The following is a 26,871-nucleotide window of genomic DNA, read 5'->3' on the forward strand; positions in this document are numbered from 1 at the left end:
AATTCTGCAGGCAATCTAAAATTTTGATTCCACAGACATGCTTGGCTTTAGTTTTGTAATTCCAAACTAGATTATGAGAAACATTACATACAGCTTTGTACACAGAAACTCTGCACACAGCAGCACTGCTTCTGCGCTGCTAAATAATTTGCAATTTATCATGGTTTTTGTAAATTACAGATCTAAAGTGAAACTTGACTACTGTTTTTTTAGCTTGATGGCACAGCACTTAAATATTAGGACCACTGGGCATTTAAAAGTATTTCAAAACTACTAAGCCTTCTTCATACCAGCATCATTTAAACTCTATCTTTTTGGGGAAAAACAAAAACAAAAACCAAGCATCTGATTTCTGGTCCTAAAAATTCCAGGCTTGGCAGCCAGGATAAAATGTGAAGTGATGAACATATCATGCTTTGATTACAAGAACATACTGCTATTTTTCCTTAAGTCCATGAAACAGTTGTTTTGGTTGTTCATGATTCCCAGAAATAATGCCAAAGTAAACAGCTATCAGGATGAGAATTTATTACAGTATTTAATACAATTACAGTACAACTTGAAGAATAAAAGCAAAATTTTTCCGTGAAGTGTCTTAGAAATCCTCAAATTAACCCTTGAACAAGTAATCCAATTTTCATTGTAAAAACATTATTTGAAAGAATAAGCACAAACATCATGAAGTTTCACAGGGTAAGATTTTATTAAGTATAATTTTTTGTCAACTTATGGATACAAGATTCATTTTCCTACAGAAAAAAGAAGGATGGGAAAGTAAGTGGAATGTTTTCTGAAGGATAAAATGGAGTATCATCATCAGAGAGTGAAAACTGGCTTTTTTCTTTTTTTTTTTTCTTTTTACCCTGAAGCTTTCTGGCAGAGTAAATAAAGGATATTAACCACATTTTGACTTAGCAGATTCATTCTCCTGATGGTGCACAACTTCCCACACAGCATCAGCCATGAGAAGCTGTTGTGATGTGGGCACCTGTCCACGACCTCCATGCTCGTGGTAGGGTAAAGCCCTCCCAGCTCAGCAGGAGAGGAAGCCACCAAGCAACACCTTCATACATATTATTTTATTTATTTTATTAAAATGAAATAATTTTTTACTTTTTAATGAAATAAAATAAGTGTTCAAATAAGAATTACCTGGATAAGCACAGTCAAAAGCAATCAATAGCATGCATATTCTCAGCAAGCACTCAGTCATCCATTAGAAAAAGATAAATAGATAAAATTTACTATTTGACCTAAGCCTTGAGATCACTTGGACTGGTGACAGCTCTGTGAAGATATTCCCATCTGTGATACTGATGTGAAATTGAGCCATCTACTTGCAGAACTAGTTACGTACATACCCCCATTTCTACACACAGGGCTTTATCACTGCTCTACTACAGGGCTCTGAGTGGATATAACAGGATTCAGGAAGCTCAATTAGACATCACAAGCATACAGTACTTCTTGTACTTCCAAAATCACCTGTAGAAAGAGATGTCAGACATGCAGAGAACACACACCTGACTTCATTTTACTATTCCAGACCAGCCATTTGGTCATTTTAGTATACCTGAAGGCAGGTGGGCATTGTAGATGAGAACTCTGTGAAGCTTGGCTGAATGCAAAACACAACCTGGGAGTTTCCAGAAATTTCCAAAACTAAAGTATTCTTTAACATGAGTAACATGAGTAGCCAAGGCAACAGCAAGCTTGTGTCTAACCATATGTGTTTATCTGAATTGCTAGTTACACTGATAACATTTTCATTTCACAATCTATGTGAACCACTACAAGGTACCAGTGCATTGTAATTCCTAAGTATCGTAAAGCAAGACCACATGCCTTTTTATAGAACAGCAGTACTGTGATGAAGAAATACCACATTTCCAAGTGCTTGCAAATTTTAGGTGCTTTTCTAGTACTCAAACGAAGAAATAAAGCAGCAAAGATGAATAGCTTTTTGTCCTATTTTAATCGCTTAGCAAACCTGATTTCAGCTTTTAAAACTGAACAATTCCCAAAGGACTCAAAAGAAGCGCTGGATGATCTCTTCTGGAAAAAATCAAGCTGTTTTTTCGGGGCTTGAAGATTTACCTGATATTTTCCTTCTAGAAAAAATGGATCCAACTGTCTGAAATTTGGCAAAAATAGTATCATGGACGTCACTAGGTTTAACACTTGGCCAAAACCCCAGGAATCCTGACACTCACTCCATCACTTAACCACTAGATCACAATTCTCATATGTTTTTAGGAAACAACAACAACAATAACAAAAATCCACAAAACAACAACAACACAGGACATACATTATTATACATAATTTCCCATCAGTAGTATTAATTCTTATCTGTAATTACAGAGAAAATCTAACAAGTCACAGATATCCTCCATTTGATGGCTCCACAACAGATACGCAGCAGCTCCACAAGATGAGGCAATATTTCCATATAAGAAAATTTCTGCGTGAGGCCCTCAAAGTACTTTATGAAATAGCTGTAATTACCTCTACTTTACAAGGTGGAAAAGTTATGCAGAAGTACATTAAAGATCTTACCTATGCTGTCTGATCCAAAAGGCTTATCTGAGAATGTTGACTCAGCTTTGTGCTATGTAACTACTGGATAACACTGCTTTCACACAGGCCACATTACTGGTGTCATTTCACGAGACAGAAGATAATGCTTTGCAGACTCTTCTGAAGTTCTTTTGCAGTATACTTCTTCATAATGAAATGCCAGCACATTAAGATTACTCGAATCAGATCCAAGGTTATGTTAAGCATCAGGCATCTCATTACACAAAATGGCATCCAAACGTACCTCAAGCCGAAGGACTCAAAGGGCAGCTCAGAGAGATGTACTTATATTATTTATAAGGTAAGTAGACAAAAATATTTTTCATCTCTGTAGGTATGGCTGGAATCACCTTTGAATCAAATCCATTAACAGGATGCCTAGCTTTTTCAATCTAAGTGCAATTAAACAGATTAATTACTTGGTAATGGTTATTCTGCATGCAAGCCCTTTGGAAAGTCTGACCCAATTGTCACTAGGGTTCCCCCTTGCAGTCCAACAGGTGCCTGGGAGTTTGGTTAAGCAACACACATCACCTTTTTGACTTTTCCTGTGAGAAAAGGGGAATCTCTCACCTGTTGATGCTTCTGAAAACAGCAGAAGTATCCCAGCATGCCATGCGGCAGGGAGTATGCAGCCTTCCATGGTGCTTGACAGAACCATGTTCAATTTGTATTGTTCTACCACATGGTTAGATCAAGCACAAAGGAAAACCCCATGAACAGCCAGAGTCAGAGTTAGGCAGCGCCAAAGAGAGAAGAGCGTTGAGAGGAAGCAGCATGGAGAAGCACAAGCTGAAGGTTCACTGAGAGCTGCTCTCCACTCCACCCATGCAAAAAGGTGCTGGATACAAGAGGTCATCCTTTACGCTACCACTGCAGGAACACCCTGGAGCACAATTGGGGTTAGTGTACAAGAACAGAGCCCGGGCAAATTCAGAGACAGAACTAGTATGATAGAAAACACTGCCAAAGGACTGCAAATAGCTCCCTCCAGGAAGGATGTGCAACTTCCACCACATACTGAATGCCTGATGTATGCTGCTATTTATTAGCTACTTACACTCTCATGGTGTCTCCTTTCAGAATAAATTCCATTTTGGTTTGTCCCATTTATTTAAATCCAATCTTAGAAATACCACAGCTCATATTAATAATAGTGGATTCTGAGCTGATGGCCAACCTCTGGCACTAAACGCTCCCCAAGCTCCCTGTGAGCCAGCTTTCAGTTCCCAGCAGCCTTTCGTGCCAGTGGCCCTTACACGGACAATCTGTAATGCCACCGCTTTGCTCTGTTTGTTGGTTTTTCAACATCGTGGCACACACATGCGACTCAAGACATATTCTGTGATATGAAGGCAAATGGGAGTATTTTGTTATTTTGTTTCTTGGCATAAAATTTGTTCTTTATTTCCTGGTTATTTCAAACAGCTTTGCTTACTATAACTCATTCCTGAAGCTCTGACACATAAAGTAGGGCATTCTGTTTTGGCTTGACTGCTCCCACTGAAATAAAACTCCCATTGACTTTAACGTCTGCAGAGCTATGCTGGTGGAGAGTGCTTTTGAAAGTCACATCTCAAATGTTCTTGCAGGCTTCATGAACAACAGGAAAAGAGTGTCCTCTGCAACATTTTGCTGGACTTCAGTGAAGGTCAATGCTTGTGCCTTAAAAAAAATAATAAAACGCTGCTATCCTTAGTAAGGGGTTTGCGTTGCACAAAGAACTAAGTCAGCATCAAGCAGATTATTCATTGCCTACATAGAGAACAATGTGAGTGCTCAGGCAGAGATGACAGATAATAGAGCAAAGGGCTCTGCTTCATTTTGTACATTTTGCTATGAACCAGCATTACCGTGCAGAAAGTCAACACACAATTACTTGCAAACTCCAAAAACTATGCACAGTGTTACCTTAGTCACCTTCTGCTGGGTTTCTTTCCTTAACTGTTCTCAAGGTAAGACAAGCAGCTTTTGGGGGAACACAACACAACAAACCTTATTTCCCCACAAGCTGCCACCTAGCCACAGCCCTAAATTATACAAAAATTAGATTATTAATTTCCTTTTGTTACTCACGCAAAATGGCACAATAGGCATTATTAATTTTTTCATATGATTAGTTCTAAGTATCCATAACCTGGGAATCCATACCTCATTTATTCACAAATTACACATAATTGGCATTTCTGCCAGTAATTTTGTAGGGCTTTAGCAAAGGAGGGTTCAGAGTTTATATCCTTATTCCTACACCTGTGTAAAAATGCAGCAATTCTGGCATTCTTCAAGTAAATGTATCCATGGAATTCTGTTAAGTGACAAGAAGTAACAGTTCACATCTTCCAAAGACTTGTGTATCACATGCAGATTTTCAGCATTAAGAGGAATATTTGTAATAAACTCAGTAATCTCAGTGTCCATGAACTCTTTCAGTCCTACTGGAAAAAAATGTGGTCAGAGCCCTGCAAACATCTTCCTGAGAACCCCCTAGAGGATAGTTTGAACAAGTCTCTGTTCCTCTGCTGCACTAATTAAACACTGCTCTCAATAACTGCCTAAGCTAATCATCAAGTGCAATGAACAAGAGTTACCAGCACATAAAGAAACCTGACAAAACCCTAATTTATGTCCCAAAATACATCAGAGGCAAAATAATCCACAAGCACATTTTGGCTTTTCTGCTCTTTGCAGGCTATTGCACAAAATGCACAGGAATTAATAATCCAATGCTTTTCATCTCTTTTTTTCTTTGGCAAATAGAGTAGAAAGCAGGAAGGCACACTATTTTGTGTTAGGCACAGTAAATTGTATTTTAAAAAAATCCATAAGCCCTTGGATGTGCATAAGGTCATTCTGCATACAGGTTTGCAACAAAAATGTTGAAAAAGGAATGACTGTATCCCCAGAGATTTGCCATTTCTCATTAAAACAAATAAACAAACCAAACCCAAACAACAACAACAACAACAACCAAAGACCCACAAAGATCCAAGTAGAAGTGCTCTACATCCAAGCAAGATCATATGGTTTGCTCTTAATGTTAACTGAGCTCTGGTAATCTGAGATCTGCTTATCAGTCATTGAATCCTCAGTTTGCAAAGAAATTGCACCTAGGACCCTATTTTACTGTCCCATCAAGCTGTAATACTTCAGGAGCCTGCTGTAGTGTCCAAACAGTCAGAGGAAAATGTACTGTCCAATTGCAGGCTTGAATATTCTTGCACCAGTTAGAGCTGACTGGCTACCTTCGTGCCAAAGATACCACCGCAATTTCCTTTATCCAATTCAAGTCACCATAATGGGTACAAAAAGGTGCTAAACTTGCATCTTTGGTGAGTGTTGTGCAGCTTCATCTCAAAACATGTGATGGTGCTACGATTTCAGCCCCACCCCTTGCTACCCAAAGCCACTAGAAGGGACCACCTCTACGAGGAAGAAGAGAACAAGCTGTGCCCCACCTTAGCTTGTGAGGTGCCTGAGTTACAGAAGCAATCACCCATCTTTCTGCTAATAACGACACCTCCAGAGGACAATGCAAATCTCAAATGAGGAACCTATATTGCTCTGCATGCCACACGCACGGGGAACCTAGGACGATTGTATTATCTGCATGCCCCAGCGACATGGATGCATCTGTGACTTGACATTAATTCTCCTTCCCTTTAACGAAGACCTTTCATTTTACCCACTAGGAATGACGCTCTCTGCTGAACAGACCCATCTACCGTGTACTAAACTTACACTTCCCCAAGTAAAACACCTTCCACTCTGCCTGCTTCCCCCTTTACTGCCGTCAGGAAGCCTTCACCATATTGCTCATCAGAAGCTAGTGAAGGGTTAGGATGACTGGCACGAATAATATTATAAAGATCTGAATTTCTATCAAAGCCTTACGGAAAATGGAGGGCTATAATCAGCATACAGTACAGACAAATTACTTTTTTAACAAGAACGTTTCTACAGTACAAGGGAATTCAGCTCCATTACCATTAGTCATAGCAGTCGTGTTGTACTCCCTAATGATTTTAACTTCAGAAAACTGTCATGCAAAGCAAAGCTCAGATATACTTACAGCGTACAGTGAAGGCTTCATGTTCATAATTATGAAATCAATCTAGGATTCAATCTGCAGGTAATTTGTTGCTGCTAAACAACCTTTCATTCAGATAGAATTATTAGGCACAACAAAGACATGTCCTCAGTTTTGCTATAGTCAGTCTGTGAAGATAGTTCTGCTGAGTCTTTGTGGCTTTCCAGAAAAAAAAAAAGACAAAAAAAAACAAAAACAAACAAACAAAAAAAAACACAAAACCCACACAGCATTTAACTGAATTAAAACAAATATTAAAAAAGTAAAATCTGAATGCTGTTAATTTTCCAGTTGTCCAGATCAGAGGCAAGTGCTTCATATTCCTTTCACTCATGCTCAAACAAAAGCCCAGGAGAGGAAGAGTGCTGGAGCCTGGCCTCAGACACGATTTCCTGCGAACATGCCCAGGCCTAGAGCATCCTGTGTAGGACTGCCGGTGCCCACCACTGTCACCTCCAGCATGGACACACCAGAGAGCTGTCACATTTGGTGCGTGCTCAGGCAGGAGCTGCTGGAGACCAGTATGCTAGGGGCAGGCCAAATCGTGAATCCCTGAGCATGTGTCACTGCAGCACTGCAGCAAAGCAGACGAGCAAGTGGATATCAGTGCTTTTCATCAGACAGAAAATACTAAGGACAGCAATATGACTACAGAGTCTGTAAATGACTATTTGCTTACTAAAAATGGAAGGAATTTGCAAATCTGTCATTGGAGTGATTGGCAAATTACGGGAACAACTGAGAGTGTTTAAATCAGACACATTATTTTTATAAGAACTGGATTAAACCCCCTTGCCTTTCATGACTCTTAAACACTGGTTGAGGACTGATGACATGTTACACCTTTCATTTTGAAAGTCCAAAGAGCTTAAATGTTTACATATCGCTAACCGTAGGGAGCAGGATAACCTAGGGGGAACAAGGGACAGAAAACATGTGAACTGCCATAGGGACTGGACAAAACACCCTGACGTGCTGCCTGTTTTCTTCTGACTGGGAAAACTCTGTCCACTGTAGTTCTATACTTCTAAGGCTGAAACAATGCAGAAAAAAAGAAACAAATTCCAGGTGATTGCAAGGAATAGGAACTTTGTTCCAATGTAGACAGGTAACTCAAGAAATACGAATGTGTGTGTACATAGAGACTGAAAGAGACACAACTAGGAGGAAAACTACAATTTCTAAGAGGAGAGTTTATCAAACACCTTTGAAAATTATGAGTGAACAAATAGCAACTACATTCCGCTTTCTAGTAACAGAGGATAACACAGGATGACGCTAGCCCTAAACATGCAAGCTCTCGATCCGTATGTATGGAGGAGGCTGACTTTGATTTAACAAGAGGTAGCACCAAAAAAAGAGAATAGTGCTGGCAGCTGGTTCATTGTCCTCTTCCTATTATTCCCTGTGCTTTTGACTTGTACAGCACTATTTGGAACTGAAGAAATTAAGGTCAGTTAGATATGATGTACGTCCCAATGCACGAGGAAGCAGCAAGACAGGTTTACTTCTTAGTAGTTCTGAAAGGAACCTTATTTCTTGTATTTCTAATAATTAGAAGATGAAAGCTTTGGTGACGTTATGCTTGTAGGTATGCATATTTTTTGATCGTTATCAGAAATGGTCTGTGTAGGTAGAGCAGGTGGAACTTGAACCACTTTTTAAATACACAATACACTGATAAACACAAACATTATCGCAGGGCAAAACAAGATATACAGCTGAATACAAGAGCTGCCCTCTGCGAAATCTATTTCGTACAGTGCCACACAGCAATCAAGAATCCTGCCAACTCTTGAAGTGACAAGAAGCTACCACAGAGACAACACAATCTGCTCATAGATTCATCTCCTTTCCTCATAAAGCCCAGTGCTGCGTTAGGAAACAAAACTGCTGCACAGTGAACTCAATCAAATCCTACTGGGTGGAAGATTTTTGTTGTTCTTTCTCCCTGTATTCTGACTAAAAATAGGAGCCTCCAGTGCCCTAAGGCTAGCTAGTCCCGTTGGATCTTTAAGTCATAGTGGGCAGATGCAGCCAAAAAGAAAACGATCAGAATTTGATTGCTGCCACTGAAAAATGACAGCATTTCCTTTTTCCAAACAGAAGACAGAATTTGTTTCAGACCATTTCTCTGATATCTGTTTTATAAAAACTCCTTTTTTTTAGTCTCAGATTCTATAACTGTGGGGAAAGAGCTGAGCGAGGGGGAGGTTTATTGTATTTTGGTGCATTGCATTAAATGGAAGGCAGAAAAACACAAGACACAGTATCTATTGCCATTTGAGGCTTAAACGTATTAGACAGTGTATCCAACAGCTTTGCCCGTCTCACAGCCCTGGGCAAAAACATGTCCCTTTCCCTGCTGTTCCTCCATTTCATGCTATAATGCTTCCAATTCTCATTTTAAAAGGAATTATGTACATTATCTACCTGTTGCACAGAATCTGCTTCCTATGGCTACTCATAACCTTCGCAGATGTTGCTCCATCATTATCAGTAAAAGCTTGAGTCATTTTGTTCAGGAAGGAAATAGCATCTGGGAAAAGTGCCTTCATGATGAATTCAAAAAAGAAGGCATGTTATTCTTGCTAAAGACTATCTAAAAGGATAATGGGGAGATGGAATAAATCCTAAAGGAACCAATATGCAGAACAAAGTTCTCTTGATTTTTTTTTTTTCTGTGCTGCATAATTTTGTCCTCACTGTTACATTTAATTAATGGAATACAGTTCTGTTTAGCCTGTCTGCACTGCTGAATGTGTTCTCTTGACACTGCCTTCCTAATGTCTCTACCATTTCAAACTGATGAAACTTCAAACATCTCAGCTTTTCTTCCCCATTCCTCTAACCACTCCTCTCTCCTATTTGTGTACAAAAAGGACGTCCCTGTCTTCTCTTAATTCACTCAACAAACACATTTTTTTCTCATACCAGGTTCTTCCTGACAGCAACCTGCAAGGTATCTTGCAGACCTCAAATAGACATGGAAAACACAGAGTGCTTCAGGAAAACCTCAGACAGAATGTGATGACTTCAGAGCTGGTCCTTGCCCTAATGTCAAAGTATTAAGCATGGGTATGATCCTGACTCTGGCTGAGTACCTCTACAAAGCTCATACTTTCTGCGCATCATCACCACCTCTCATAGGTCAGACCAGTTTGGGACAACACCCTTCACATTGCTTCCTACGCCAACCCCCACATTCACTGTTTTTTCCCCACGAGACTAACTTCTAACTATCGGTGTTTACTAAATGTATTAAACTACATGAAAACATCAGAACCCTGAAGTGTGAACCCTCTGAGCAAAGAGATGAACATTGACAAAAGGATTTAAAATAAAAATTATTCTCCTATACACTAAGCTAAAGATGTAAAAATGACATGGAGAATCCCACACTCAGCAAGGTCACTGACAAGTTACTAAGCGTTGCCATCCTGGGGGGGTCGTGGAGACTCATTCCTGGGTAACACAAAACACTGCTCAAGAGACTGTCTTTGAATGACCAAGATTCATAGCTCATGGACTTTTCTGCACAAAGACATGCTGTGTTAAATCCTGGGATCAAACATATTCCTCAAAAAGAATACATGGAAAATTCCTGCTAAATGCCAAGTCTGAAAGAGCCATGATTCAAAGGGACAACTTGAGCAGAACAGGTGCCAAGGATGTCTGTTCTCTGGACTGATTTACAAACTAAGATTCTTCTAAACCATTAGATGTTCCCCCTGCTCAATGTGAGTAGAGTAAGTCGAGTTCAGTGAATGTCAACACCATCTGGAAAGTCTACAGGCAAGGATAACTCCTCTGTTGAGCTTTTCAATAGAATTAGTTTTCATCCAGCTGAAATCTTTGTTCTGAAGCTGTACATTCCCTGCCCTCCTCCTTCATAAGTCAGGTTTATGCCTTTTCCATGTGGTTTTGATGTTCTCATAGAACTGGAGAGCAAGGAAAAAAAACAGCCTAATGCCTTAAGGAAAAGACCCCCAAGATAAGAACTCATACAAAATATTATTCTCAACATCACCAGCCACAGTGTTCTGCATTGTTGCTCTTCTTAGCTATGACCTTTCATAAATGGTATCAGATGGTGTTTGCCTTATCCAATAGCCTGTACCATTGTTCAAGGCATGCATGTACATACATAACGTTAATTTCTCTAGCCTATTAATGAAAGCAGAAGAAAGTAACCATGGCAAATAGGGTACAGATTTATTTGGATCTGTTTCTGCAGTCGACTTCCTTTTCTGAATTATATTTATGCATTTTCATTTCAAGTTTCTTTAAAGATGAATATTACTGGCTAATTAACTTGTTGCTATGATGGACACAACCCAAAAACCTAGAGGAAAGTATGTCATAATTTCAATTCTAGTTATAAATTTTGTGGATTGAGTCACAAATGATGGAAGACTTTAACATGCATACCCAAAACAACCTGACTGTAAATGAAGTTATCTTTATTTTACTTTCCCCATAAAGAGACAGTTTAGCTCAGCATATTGCTTGCAGAGATGCACAAAACACCATGGCTTGTTTTGGGCTGCTGCCATTCAGTTTCGTGCTGCATCCCCATCTAGAGTCATTAATGTTTTACCACCAGGAGCACATTTAATCATGGCTTTTTTTTTTTTTTTTTTTCTTTTCATAGGGGAAAGACAAAAATCATATTAATTTTTATAGAAAACACTGCAAGGTACTTCATCAAATAACAGTCATTTTTCTTCTCAGTACACACTAATAGATTATCTCACTGAAACCTGCTTGCCTTTACTGTATACAAAAAGAAAAGAAAAGAAAAGCAGTAATCTAAAATACATATATATCAAAACATAAAAAGCAGTCCGCTCAGTTGTGCTGCATTAGGCAATACTTTTACTGATAGCTGTACCATAAATAAAGGATAGCTAGGGCTGAGTAGAAGGTGTTTATTTTACTTTGGACTTTATTTTCAGGTGGAAAAAATTCTCCATCTAGCTCACAATACAAAATATTTGTCAAAACCATGATACAAACTGATTCAAAGCTTACTAGCTTACTGAACACAAAAATCTTACCAACTTTGATAAGTTTTACTCAAATTAATGCATGTTACTTCTGGATGTAAAGTATCTATGAAAGTATATGAATTGACGCTGTTCCCTCACCTCCAGATTCACTTACATCCTAGGTCAGCAGAGCCCACTGCCAGTTATATAAAAATTTCACCCATAATATTTTCAGCCTTTCAATTCTGAGAACTTACTTGAGCTCAGCTATAATTAAGGTCATTGAGAGTTCTGCCTGAACAGAAATGAAAATCTACACAGCTTCCACCCCTCCAAAATACGTAGTTTGCCACAAATTCATATACATCTTCATTGTTTTCCTTAGACATTTTATAACTTAGCATTTTTTAAAAAATTAAATGCCACAAGCTTTTCTTTTTATTTTTTTTCCTTTGTTTTTTAAGGCAGCTATAGACTACTTTTTTTTTTCTTTTTTTTTCTTTCTTTCTTTTTTTTTTTTTTTTTTTAAATCCATAAGGTAATTGGCTTTTTGAAGAACTAACTGAATTTTCCAAATTTAATTTTAAAAGATGCTCCATAATATCCATTATAGCAAACACTGTCCTGCAGATTCGATTAGTAGGCTCTCTGGACCTGCTTATTTCTGAATTGAAAGTGCAGTACAGCCTGGATAAATGAATTACCTGAGCAGCGGAACTTCTTGCTCTTGATCTGGCTGATTCGTTTGTTGGCAAGGCGACGTGGATTGCTGCATCGAGCGCCACTGGTTTCTATCGGATTATCCTGCAGGTAATCAGCCAGCCACTTCAAATGGCAGTCACACACAAATGGATTCTGAGCTAAATGTCTGAGAGAAGGATGGGATGTTTAATCAGAAGTGACCTGTGACACTGTACTCCATCACTGTTTTTCACAAATGCAAACCTGAAGAGTAGAGTAATTGAATAAGCTTCCCAAAACCCAGGCCTGGCGGAAACCACAGAGCTTCACATGAATGGAAGAATTCTGCGAGCTATCACATTTTGTAGCTCATTAAGGCTGCTGCAAGTTCTTTCATGGAGGAAACAAAAATTAATACAGCAAAGCCTGCTTTAAAGGACACAGACCTACTGTCTACAGCGGCCAGCGTATTTCTACTGAAAGCTTGAAATGATGCATTATGAGAGAAAGACTGCCTTCTCAATGCACCTGACCCAAGATCATTTTGTACCCTGGTTTAAAAGAAATTTTATTGGCAGCTCAGTTTCCTGGGATCAAAATATGAGTAAGTGCCTGAGATCAGTGGGCAAAGCCAGAAGCGATCCAGGGGTCTTTTCTCGAGTGAAATTGATACTTGCACATAATCAACATGTCTAATAGTATTCCCCTTACATCTATTTCTTCCTGAAACAAAAAAATTAGTTTTGAGAGTGAACTGTTTATGCAAAGTAAAACTTGACTCTATCCTTCACCAAAATATGCACATTTCCCGCACAGCTGGAGATAGGCACTATAGCATACTTTTTAACTGGAGAGTTAGACTTTGTTAATAGAAATCCCCTGAAGTTCCTTGTAGAGAAAGAGCTTGTCTCTGCTTTTGTTATGATCCTTTTCACTTATCAAAGTTGAGCGGTATGGAAGGAGTTTGTCAGGTCTTAGAGCTTGATTGTGATGTCAGTTAAATTAACTCGCACCCACCCCTCTAATTTCCAAGGGAGCAGAACAGGACACTCCAATAACAGGGAAAACAGTAAAAGACATGCTTAAATTTGGATTTGGACAGAGGTGTAAAGTTATATCCTCACAAGAACGCTGCTCTGTTATTGCTAGTGTATTTTTCCCACCTGCAGAAACTACTTTTCTTTTCTGTCTGGATTTATATTTATGAACTGACACTTAACAGAATAAGTGCAAAATACAACAGGGCAATAGCTGTCAAGAAGTGGGAAATGAAAGCAAGCATAGCAGAAAGTGCCTAAAGAAACTAAAGATTTCTGTTGCAGTTAAACCATGCCATTCCTGGTGTGAAAGGTCCAGACAGCAAGCAAGTAAGCATATGACACAGGACATGGCCTAGTTTTGTTGTTCTACAAAAAAGGCAGAAAATGGCAATCACTTGGAGTAACAAAAATGGGAGAATGAATCAAAAGATTACTTGAAAAAGCATCCTTATGAGATGCAGCAAGGCCTCACTAAGTAATGGCCAACAGTAGTGCTAATAAAAACCCATGGAAACCAAAGAGGTTTTTTTTTTTTTTTTTTTTTTTTTTAAATCTTAGAGGGTGTTGCCTGTTTAAATTGACAAATCACACTTGTAATTGAATCTTCTCTGTCACACTTGTTTACATACGTATCTATGCTCACATAGTCTGAAAACTACTGTTGTAGCAGATGGCGTGTGCGGATGAGGCGGGCTGGGGTTTCTACCTGATTATTCTGATGTCTTAATGGTTCACAACGATACGTACTGGCCAGATATCTGTTGGAAATTAAGGTTGTGCTTCTGGCTGACTGAGGAGGTAGCAGATACCCTGCGGCTAGGAATCATCCATATTAATTCATTTATATGGGAATTAAAACAATTATAAAATTAATTTGTGTAATGGATTTCCAGTATTAAAAATATACGTATACATATTTATATACACAAATATACAGAGGCTTATAACTATATATGCACATACAAATATATATATAAGCATACAATATTGTGTATGAGGGGGTTGTTTCTTATTTTTCATTTATATCAGGCTGCCAACTCCAGTTCTGAAGAAGTCCTATTACCTTATTATCTTCCTACTCACAGCTTTAGGATGAAACCTTCTTCTGTAAAGTATCAAATCATTTCCATACTTTCGCTCCCAATTTTGCTTCTGAAGCTAATGCTTCTCCTAATGCCTCCAATTCAAAGACACTCAAAAATGTTTAGTGGATTTTCTTAATGGATTAAATAATACATTGCATCATTTCCCTTAAAGTGGAATGTTAGCTGAAATAGGATTTCAGAAGCAATGACTAGTACAGCATAACTCAGCCCCGGTGAGGAGCTATACCACCTCACGAGCTCATTAAAAACTGTTAGGCAATTTTTTAAAATAGAATCCCCTGTTCATATATTGTGCAGAGTCAAATTTGTGTGTATTTCCAACAAATAGCATGAATGAATTAATTGGGTAGCTTAATTCACTTACGATGTTTACATAACTACATTATTAGAGGTAACTGTGCTGAATTTATGCACAGTTCTCTTTATCTTGCTCCTTTTGTTTCTTTCAGAAAAGGAGGGGCTGCTACCTTGGTGTCTCTTTCAAATTTTCTTAATGCACAGCCTTTGCAAAGACAGGCGACATCTTTTGAGAAAAAAGGAGAGCTGTCATTTCTGATATGCCTGCATACTCACAGAGTCTGGATCGATCGAAGTGGCGCAAAGAGCCCCTTGCTGATGGTCTGCAGTTTGTTGTCATAAAGAGATAGCAGTTTGAGATTATGCAGACCTTGGAACGTGTTTACCCTCAGGCAGTTGATCTTATTGGCATTGAGAAGCCTGAAAATAGAGGAAAGGTTTATAATTCATTAATCTTATAATAATCAAATAAAGACAGACTGAACTTTGGGGTTAAATCTAAAACATATTAACCCAGTCACCAAAGCTACTCCATATTTACACGTCTCCGTTTGCTTGTTACATTAAAAGGGTGAAAAAACAGACAGTATTAGTACTCTCATAGCTAGAGAAACATACAGACATGTAACAGTGCGAGCTAGCTTCAAATACTTAGATTTTTTTTTTTTTTTTTTAATGCCTCGCCTTCCCCATTTGTTCAAAATTCCAAACAAATATTTAAAGACTTCAGCTTAATATACATGGAAACGGCAAACACTTCCCACCTTGTTATTCCATACACACACTCACACACAAAGTCCACAATGACAAAACCTTTTTTTTTTTTTCAGTTTTCTGTAGTTGGCAGCTGTCTTAAGTCTAACTGAAATTTCTGAAGGTTGACATCTTGTGCTAACCAATGCAGGGTAAATTTGATCATGGAAGAACAGAAAATGTGATTCGCCTCAGGGACAAGAAGAGACAAATGTAGGGTCTGGACTAAAACTTACTGAAACCCAACTCACTTCATGCATAAGGATAGCCAAGAAGTGGGACAGGTTACTCAAAGAAGTTGCACCGTCTCCATCATTGGAGATTTCAAGACAAGACCAGATAACATCATTAGCAACCTTCTCCAACCTAGTAAGCTGACTGCTTTGAGTGAAGGTTCTTAAGTCTTGTTGGCTAGTAACCACCTGATGTTCCCTCCAACTTCAATTGTCCTACAGTTCTATGAAGATGTTTCATTCCATTTACGTCAGATTCCTGTGCAGCTTTGGAAAAGCAGCACAAAGATCTTTTGTCATGCTTTTATTTATTTGTTTATACTTTAGTTTGCACATCTACACAGCAACCAGTTGGTAAAACTAATCAGTTCAGGCAGAAAATCTACTACTGGGCTTGTGCAAGTTCTCTTATGTTATCTAGCCAGAGGCCTGGCAACTCTCAACAACAAGCTGGTTGCCTTATGAGACAAACAGGAGAACACTTAAATTGCCATTGTCATCTAGATATGTGATATTTCACACACAGAAGGAAAAGACACAAGAAATGACCTATCCTTACGCGAACTAAAGTCCACATCTTTCAACTACTGTAAGTATCAGAAAAATGGGACATTGCAAACAGGGTATGGTATTGACCCATCTCTCTTCATCGCAAAATTCTCGCTACTGAAAGGTTTAACATTATGTTAGCGTGACTCTCTATGCAATTCCAGGCTAATATCAAATCAGAAGGCAAATGTATTTATAGTTAAAAAGGAAAAGACATTTTCCATTAAACACACTTAAAAATGCACAGAGAACTTCAATTTTTGAGAAACTGCACATAGAGCACTAGACAACAGGCCAACCTAACAGGCAACAAATGCATGCTTGTTAGCTGCATATGATGCTTTTCTTTTGCTCCAAAATAGGAGTTCAGAAAGCGCTTCTTCTGCATAGCACCATGCCTTTCCATTGCTGAAACCTTTGGAACATTGTGCACTCTACAGCTCTGTGCTCCCACCATCAATTTGGCAGAGCCTCATTACTGTACTAACAGGATACAGTAACTGTGCTATGCAGAAGATGGGTATATACTTGGGCAGAGTACTTTTCTCAAGGAGAACAGGAATGTAGTGAGAGAGGGTGTTAGTACAGAACTCACTACTCTAGCCAACAGAAAAGTCAATGCCAATTCACCTGAACTTTCTTCTCCATGAGTCTTGGAAAAAGAACGTTGATGTAAGGTAAGAAAAAGTCCCATTGAAGGCAACAACAGACAAATGAGGTCATATTTCTGCATGAACCAATAACTAAAATCATTTTATGAAATCATGAGCAGCATTACTATGACCCCTCTGTTGCTAGTATTTTTGTCTGATAATTAGGTGACACCTATTCCATACTTCAGTTGACTCCATTAGAAGTAAGTGTAATTTTCACAACAGAGTTCCAGAATAGATCCTCCTGTGTATTAGACTTCTGAGATTTTGCTTCAACAGCAAATGCCAATGTCATCTCTTACTACTTGCTTCTAATAGCCATTCATTTGTCCAAACCAAAGCAGTCTTCTACAGCTCAGTTCTCATGCATTATGCATTTCTCCTTTACGCTTGTACATTATCTTTTATATAAAGAACAGGTTAACAAGTCATTACAAGGCGGAATCATCTACTGAGTTCTGAACAATAGCCGCAGACATACACTACATGTTGCAAACATGTAGTCTATCTACTCCCCATCCTTGGGTATTGGTCTCACATTGTTTTCAGGTAATGCACGTAAACTTTGATTGGTTGCTCCATGGCTTGGTACCTTATTATAACTTGGCTTGGTACCTAGTTATACAGGAAGGAAACTGGAAGCAAGAATGTACTTTGACATATTTTACTAGATGTTGTTTTCTTCTGATATTATACTTCTAGTTTTTATTGCAAGTAGTACTTTTAATAAAGCATTAAGCAATTTGAAGATAATCTCAGCAATAAGAGAATTTACAACTGAACTACTCTTGGATTCTCATATGTGGACAACCATCGTGTCTGTTTTAAGAAGCGCACACATAGCAGCACAAAGCTCTACAGATGCTGTTCACCCCCTGTGAAGAACGGGCTGGAAGTTTAACAGTCATTGATCCCACTTAATAAGCCCTCAGAGCACAGCTGACCTGGAACTGCAGTCGAACACAGGATTCAAATTCATTCTGTCTTTCAGCAAAATATGAATAAACCCAATGCTGGCAATTAGCATTTACAATGTGACAAGGCTTCCTAGCATAAATGTTTGGTGACTAAATTCATGGTGATATGATCAGTGACATTTCTGTATGAGCCAAACACCAAAAATGAGCAAAACTTATCCTACGCATAGTCAAAATACAGAGCACAGAGGCACACCCTCTGCTTTAAGCTTCAGATAAAGTAATTTGTAAATGGAAAGTGCTTCTGCAGACTGTTTAGAAGTGGGAATTCAGAAGTGGGAATTACAAAGCTCTTCCAAGGTGACAACACCTATTCCTTATATCATCTACACAATATACGTGCAGTACCTAAATCTAAAGAGGACAGATGGTGTGCTTAATAGTAATCCAGATGTAGCCATACCGGGTGAATCATAACATAGAGTAATGTCCTATTTCTGACCAGAAAGGGAAACAAAAGTGGAAAACTATGAGAAAACAAAATAAATCACCCCCTCTTTTTTTTTTTTTTTTTTTTTTTAACCTCCTCCTTGCTGTGAGTTAGAGGATGACTTTTGGCCATAAGCATTAAGGTTTATATATCTTCTTTCAAAACACTCAACTATTTTAAAATATCCATTATGGGTATTATTCCAATTCTTTGTTGATTCCTTCTTAAATGTCACAGCCCTCCAGGCTTTTAATTATTAATTAGGTAAATGTGACTGGCCTCACATACTGTTAAATATGATTTTATTTTTTTTTAACACAAAGGCAAACTAGAAAAACAGATACACTGTAGCAAGCAGAAATGCTGATCTTGCCTAAACACCGAACTATGATGTAAAACAGACTATGGGTTTATTTTCATTGGACTTGCACCAAAAGAAGGGACAATATTAAAAGCTGAGTCATCTTTTATCAAGAATCGCATGCTATTTGTTTTGCACCAATTTATTGTGAAAGTAAACTCCATTAATTTTCCCGCTTTGTTATCATCTTAATTGGATTGAGATTTACACGTGGCTTCCAGATGTGGTGCACCACTCAAAAGTAGGTTAAAAATTCAAATAGAAATAAAACTGCATGCTACCCAGAGGAATGAAAGAATATTAACTCAAGTCTCCATTTTCATCCCACTGGATATGTTAAAAACATGAAGAAATCCTCTTGCAAATCTAGGACCACCCCAGAACACAGGATGATGGTTAAAGACGTTGTGCTCCGCACACCACTGAAACAGCGAGCAGATCAGAGCAGTATCACAATTCCACGATCCCTTTCCTGAAAGAGGGATGTGTGTCCATACTCATTGAAATAATAACATGTTTCAGCTAAGCCCTTTGAACAAATGCGTACTGAATTGGCACTGTAATTGTATCAGATGCTCATAAGCACCATCTGCATAATTAAGATGGTCTCATAATTGAATTATATGCCCAAGCACAGTTTCAAGTGATTAACATTTAAATAACATTTTGAACTCCAAAACCAAAATGATTGAAGAAATTGCTTTTTAAGAGCAAATGGGGATGTTGATATGGTTTTTACCCTTAGCAATGTTTGCATTCTCAGCTCAGTCAAGTCAGGTAATCAAACTATCAACAAATAACTACATAACTCAGAGACTGTAATAGCAGCCTAGCAACCTTAACACACGCTGGAGACTGCAGGTTGATTTCTGTTGCTATAGGGTGGACCAGAAATCATCCTCGGTAGAGTGATGAGCCAAAGGAAAGTAGTAGGGGAAAAAAAGCTGCACAGAACCACTAGAAAAATTCTTATCTTTCCTTTTACTATCGTTTTGTTTTAACAACGATGACAACACAATGTAAAAGAATCCCATGAAGTATCTGGCACATCTGCAAAATGCACAGGAGAGGAGAAATGAAGTTATTTGCACAAGTAAAGCAGCATACAAATCGAATACACGTGGCTTTTATAGAATAGCAATAACCAAAGGTTTCAACCAACTTTCAAAGGCACTATATGGCAGCAAGGAAAGGACTCCTGGCAGAAAACTTCTCAGTATATAAAATACCTGTTACCAAAAGTCAAAACCTTTTTTTCATCAAGGTTTTTCCAGCATTTTGTTTTGAAATCTGTAGGGTATTGAGAGTCATCTTTACATTTAACAGTTTATTATGGGAGAACAGCTGAAGTGCCAAAATGCAAGTATCTAGTAAGGGGCTGTGTCGTACAATGAGCTACACAGCCACCTGAGCAGTCACTGACGAGCTGCGCCTAATGATGTAGGTGTGTGTCCCTGCTTACTTATTGGCAAAATAATCACATTAGGTTCCAGAAATGTTTCAGAATGGCCTGGAGCATAGAGGAGCAATCCGACTGCTTCCCTGTGTAAAGATATTTTGACATCTACTAAAATTTACATTTTCTAATGTGATGACTGACCATCAAAGGGTCTGTCAGTGCCTCAACTGATAATACTCAGTGTCAGCTCATCATCACGCTTGCTTGAGCCAGCTTGAAGTGTTTCTCCATATTCAGGAAGCTGGATGATGGTGATGACAAATTTATTCAAAGTAAATTAAAATGGAAAATGAGCTTATAGTGAGTCAAAAAGGAAGTGCAGAGCATAGTCTGATAGTCCTATTTTGGAGAGATTTTAGAAGCCTCATTTCATTCCTCATCCAACAGACTGCAACTCTATTTGAAGTTGCAAACAACTTCTTGTTTTGAAGAACAAAATCCATAAACCAATTGTGTCATATTCATGTTACTACCTGGAGTATTATATGCACGTGTCATCGTAGCATCTACACGTCTGCTATTCAAAATTTGATATCGTCCAGTTTACACCTACAGATAACCACATGGTAATTCAGATGCACAGGGGAATAAACACATTTTCTCAACTTCCTGAACTATCAGGGAGTTATTTTCTTGTATAATAATCACTAGGAGAGTTTCTGTCAGGTGAGTCCAGCTTGGAGCACTGGCATCAGAAGATTACAAGCTGACGTATGAACTAGCGGTTGTTTTGGGAAGCTGCATGCAGACAGATTATAGAAGTGACACAGAAAAAGCAAATGCTGTTGCAGTCTTTCATTAGTGCTTGACTGTAATTGTATTTCTGTGTCTGGCAGATGCTGCTCCCTCACTTTAACAGCAGTTATTGAGTTTAGTAATATTATCACAACAGCAGCCTAAATGCAGAAATCTAAAGAAAAAAAGCTTGAGGCAATAGGCTTGAAAACAATTCTAAAGCTATTAAACAGGTCTGTGCAGAGAGCATTTTGTCCTGGACTAGAAGGATGAGGGCTGCACAGTAGCTGTGCTGTAGCTAGTGATATTCTGAGTAATCAAGGAAGAAGTCCCCATGCCATTTCGCTAAGAACTTAGAATTACAAAATCCAGAAATGACTTAGGTTGCAAAGGACCTCGGGAGGTCATCTGGTCTGAACCCCACTCCAAGCAGGACCAATTTAGAGGTATTTAATTCAACTAGCTTTATCTGAGAAATAATTACTTTGTTGGCCCACAGGGTAATTTGTGATGGCAGTAAGCTCAAGGGGTTTCTTGTCCTGGTAGACTGCCCAAAACAGGGAGAGCCGTGAGGTCAGAACAGTTTGCTCAGAGTTGTTTTTCAGTCTGGTCTTTAAAACCTTCAGGAACAGAGATGCACAACTTCTGCTCCACTGCTTGACTCATCATTGTGAAAATGTTTTCCCTTATATCCAGTCAGAAGCTCTCATTTAATGCCTGTTCTCTCTTTGCCATGAGAAAAATGAAGAAATCTTACTTACTAACGTTACTTATAGCTCAGAATATTGTTACGAGAAGGAGAGACTACTGTGTTACAAAGGACTTGGAAATGGAAAACTGTCATTCCTTTATTCTGGCATTGATACGCTGTTTGCATCACCATTTAATGTACAACAGTTTAAAGTATCCAATACAAAGTATTGGAACTGATATGCATTCTTTAGAGGTTTTTTATTTTTATTTTTTTTTTATTTTTTTAAATACTTCATATGGATTTGTGCTTCACTGGATTTTCCTTGAGCTTCTAACAAGCTCTAAAAGTGCACAATAAATATTTGGTAGATCATAGATCCTATTTTAAGCTCTTAAGTACTGGGATTTGCTTTACAATTACAAACAAGGCAAGTACTTTAGACTTGGCAAATTTACTATGGAGCTATTTTCCAAGCAACCTCACTGGAAAAGCTACGACAGTACCAAATATCATACTACGCATCTGAGGAGAAACAGCATAAAAAGCACAGTAAGAGGTACAATAACTCAAAGAAAGTATGACTTGTTGAGTTTGGGGAAGGTTGAGAGTAGCAGTTTCTAAAAGCACATAAACAACTTGCCACTTTGAACAAACCTGTTCTAAATAAAGGTCAGTCTGAGTTGTACCAATCAGATCTAGTTCCAAATTTAACCCAGGTTAGATGGTTGGATCTGGAAGTTTAATTTTTCACCACCATATGTCAAAAATCTACGTATCATCAACAAACCTCTGCTTTCAATGGATATGTACGTCAGGAGCGTATCTGCTTGAACCAACATCAGTACAGAGTTGACTCTGGGATTTCTTCTTGTCCACAAAGCTTGTCCAGCAAACCATGGGGATCTCAGCCATGAGATTTAGGATCAACACACCTGAGCACTTGTATGATTAGTAACTATGCGATGTAAGCTTCCTGAAGAAGGAGGATTTATTGAAAACTGATACTTGCCAGACACGTGAAAAATGAGATTTCATTCCCTCATATTATTTTGCTATATAATCTCTTTAAACAGTAGAGATTTTATATCTTTTGGTTCCAGGAAACAGGGGAAACAGAGCACTCTGAAGCATAAAACGTAAAACTAATAAAAAGGTTCCCAGAATGTTTGTTTTAATATGGCTGGAGAAAAGAAAGTGTATTACTTAGGTATGAAAAATACTGGTTAACAAACTTGGTGCCCATTAACCACAGCTCACTGCCTTGAGCCACTTGACTCTGTTTCACTGCAGGCTGGCTCTGCACATTTGCTCGTTTGGGAGCAAGCAGAGCAACCGTCAGGTTTATCTGTCACAGTGCTGCTGAAAAAGAAAGAGCTGCACAGCATTATGTTGTGCCCCCTGTGCAGTGACTGGCAGACAGCTTGGCAACCTCAAGGGCTCATGAAAGAGCTTGTCCACATTCCAGGAAAGCTGAAAGACAGGTGAGAAGGACATTCAAATGTATTCCACTTTCTAGACAGACTCAGTTCAGCTTAAAGCCTCCTGGACAGGAATTCAAATTGTCCATACCTAGCACTTACTTGAAAACTTAAACTGAAACCACCTTAAGCTGAAACCCTTTCCACCCTTCTGATATTCAACAAGTTACACAAGCATTGATAATTAAGCACATGCTGTTCCACACTTTGGACTGATTAATGGCACAGTGAAATGGAAGTTAAAGTTCACTATAAAAAAAAAAAAAAATCAGATTCCAGTTGCCTCTCTTTCCCAAATCCAGATTGACCTAAAGAAAAGAAGCATGTATGAGGGACAGACTACAGTAGCTTTCTAGCATCCTCTCTTCTGGAAACTTCAAACAGGCTAAGGAAAATGGCATGGTCCAAGAAAAGCTTCTATTCCACAGAACAGATGTATAGTTGGACTTGTACAGTAACCTTTGCTGTTGAGTTGGTTAAAATTGCATATTTAGGAAAACATTAAGATTTGTGAAATCAGCGATTTAACCGAAATCCAATCATGTGATTACTTACATGGGGAATGTTAACTATTTAAGATAGTTAACAATGAAGACTTCAGAAACAATATTTAAATTAACCCAATAGGGTTCAAATTTAAAAATACTGCTAAAAACGAACAAAAAAAATAATATCTAGCTGTGCCTGGTTTCTTTTCTGCTAAATATGTTATTGACTTACCTCTGCCTTGTGTGACAGAAATATGGCATTCTAATGCTAGCCAGGTCATCTAAAACTTGTTCTGAATTCCTCTGTTTCCACACACCAAAGACAGATGGGACAGTTTAAGAGGCTGACATGCCTGAGCTGAGTATGACTTTACCCAGCTACAGCATTTCTGACATTAGTGGTAGTGCCTGTAGGTGTAGGGCACTTTCACAAAACAATTCTGCCTGAATAAAGGTGGAGTAATCTGGGCCTGTAGTGTCATAGTATATTTAAACAGAAGGATAAGGACATTTCTGAGAAGTCATGATGAGTCTTATCCAAAACAGTAAACAACAATACTATCTGCTCTGCAATTTCACAGTATTTTTTCCTTCTAAATAAAATCTCAACACTTTTACACAGGACCCACCACCACTCCCCCTTTTCTGAGGGTGTGCTGCCTTACCATAAGACCAATATATTTTCAAAAATGTTCCAGCTCAAGCTTAGCAAATTATACTGGCTACCAGGATACTTTAATCATAGCCTTCTTATCAGTATGTCTCCAGACTAATAGGAAGAAATCCAATCTAGAGCCCACTGAACACTGAATTAGATCTAATCATAGGGCACTTTTCCAACTGTTCAACAGCAGGTCTAAAAACAGCAAATGCTGTTTATTTTTTAGGTATCCGTTAAAATACTACAAGCAATCCCACAATACTTGCTTCAAAGTCACGATCAGAATAGTGTGCGTAATCACCCAGTGCTCGCCTTGCCAACATTTAAATCCTTTCAAAAGTCCCTAAAAGCCTCTGGAGTCACAGCACCCAGGGAATCCCATAAACAGGGCAACCTCTCAAGACTTACCTACCTACATCTGCTCAGCTTGGGAATATTTAATGGTTAAACCTTTTAACTGTTCTCTGGCATATAGATTTTGCCCCTGTAACAGAAAGCTGTCAGCTAATTCACACTGGAAAATTACTGCATCTGGGTTCCAGTAAGTAACTCACTGAAAGCCTGCACTACACACACAAAAGGACTATAGGAAAACGGGGCTGAAACATGTTGAATGCTTTATTCAAGAGCTCTAGACCCCCATTTCAACGTGTGAGCCATGTGTTGAGTGATATTTTCTTTTTTCTACTGGGAGAAATGGCATCTGTAAAGAGCCCGGGGTTAGAAAGAGCAACTGTGTATTGCTTCAAACTAGTAACTGTAATATACTTTCCAGGTAGAAAAAACAAAACAAAACAAAACAAAACACAAACAACCAAACAGCAACAACCACAAAAAAAACAAGTTTGATAAAGCTTGGATTTTTACAGTTTCTTCTGCAGGGATCAAAATAACAGGTAAAGTTTTAGCTTTCCTTTTGCCCACAGCACCTTTGTTGTACCAAACGCAACATGAGTTTAACAGCGACAAACATGCCAGCTCTATCACCACGCACCAGGTCCCTGCTTCTAAGCACTTTCATGCTTATTATTCTCACTGATGTTAAACTACCTCCCTCCTAAACCTGCAGTCTTCCCCTAGTGCACAGGCTGATCGCGAAGGCACTGAAGTACTAACAAACTTGGGAGGTATGGGAGAGGAAAGGAGCTGCCAGAAAAAGTATGTGCAAAAGGCCAAGACAAAATAATTGGCTGTCTGCAGGAGGAGATGAACAGCTTGCTACCATCGCAGCTCAAGGTTTGTCATAGCCAAACCATATGTGCTCTTGCTTGTCCTTCTCTAGAATAAGATGGCCTATGTTTGCAATTAAGATCTTATGGCTAAATTACACACCTGAATAGTCCTCTGCTTAACATATAGAGCAATTTTGAACTATTTTACGAATTAGCTCTTTCTCTTTGCTCATGGATTTATAATCAAAATCTACGCCTATTTTTGTACAGCATATAGCTACTTCAAAGACAATGGAACACATTAAAGAATAATCATGAAATTTTGGACTTTCATTTCTAGTTGTGTCAAGAATGAAAGGCTTACAATAACATGTTAAAAGCTACATTTTTCTTTTTTTTTTTTCTTTTTTTTTTTCTTTTTTCATTTATTATTTGGGAGTTTTGTGGAGTGGGGTCGGGGGACATGGGATATGAGCCAGAATCACATAAATTTATATATCACATTCTCTGCGTACATAACCCAAGTTGATATTCAGAATGCTAGGAATAGAAGTTCTTCACATCTGCTCCCTCTGCTGACTGGCTGAAATAGTAACTGATATCTTTCTCTGAAGGAATTAAGTGTTCCCAGTGTGATTACGGAGTCGAGTGAGTAGAATTTAGAATTTCACATTTGGCTTAGGAAATATTTTTACGGTACATTAATAAATATTGAAGGGTATATCTTATCCCTGATCATGACAGTGTATTAAATCACACATGGCATAAAATACTTGAATACACAATAGATTCTGAAATGGTTTCTCCCTCCAACTAAACCACACTTGGCATGAAAAGAATACAATACTGAGCATGGCTGGTAACAATAAGATAGATCTTTCATATTGCCATTTTGCTTGCATATGCAGATCCTTGCAACACAGTAGCCCTGAAGGATCTACATATTCAACCACAAATGCTAAATGTGTAAAAACAATCATATGGCAACTCCACTCTCACATCAGTCACTGACCAAATTTCCTTCCTTGGACTTTGCTGAGTCTCTCATTTCCTCCACACACTTAAATCCTCTGTGTCTATTATCTGTTACATGCACTGCGCTATAAAACTGTTGGCATCTTACCTTTTTTCAGCCCTTGCCTCCCTCGTCTGACACAGAAACAACAGACAAGCACATCTCAGTGAGTTTTCAGTGGAAAAGATCATTATATTAATGTCAGAAGCTGAAAAATCAGTAAATCTAGTGCGTATGTAAAGTAAAGAAGAGGAAAGGATCATACTTACAGCAGCTGCAAAGACACAAGATCATCAAAAAGTCCCTGGGGAATCTCTGTGATCTTGTTTCCATAGAGCACTCTGAAAGATATGGGAAGACAAAATAAATCTTAAATAACAGACCAGTTTGGTGTCCTCCCCTGTCTCTGCATTATCACCTTTATTGATCTT

At 38.5% G+C, this 26,871-nt stretch overlaps 1 protein-coding gene across 3 annotated transcripts in view; it reads right to left on the bottom strand.

Annotated features, from left to right (window-relative positions):
- The window catches only part of SLIT3 (slit guidance ligand 3), a 511,770-nt gene that overhangs the window by 123,746 nt on the left and 361,153 nt on the right, over nt 1-26,871 (bottom strand). For all 3 annotated transcript variants that reach the window (XM_035338343.1, XM_035338345.1, XM_035338344.1), the window contains exons 13-15: nt 26,710-26,781; nt 15,059-15,202; nt 12,363-12,526 (exon numbers count right to left, since the gene is read on the bottom strand). In XM_035338343.1, the coding sequence (XP_035194234.1) occupies nt 12,363-12,526; nt 15,059-15,202; nt 26,710-26,781 (380 nt within the window). The remainder of the gene's footprint in view (nt 1-12,362; nt 12,527-15,058; nt 15,203-26,709; nt 26,782-26,871) is intronic.

Source organism: Oxyura jamaicensis, chromosome 13 (assembly GCF_011077185.1).
Source record: "Oxyura jamaicensis isolate SHBP4307 breed ruddy duck chromosome 13, BPBGC_Ojam_1.0, whole genome shotgun sequence".
Taxonomy (NCBI): Eukaryota; Metazoa; Chordata; class Aves; order Anseriformes; family Anatidae; genus Oxyura; species Oxyura jamaicensis.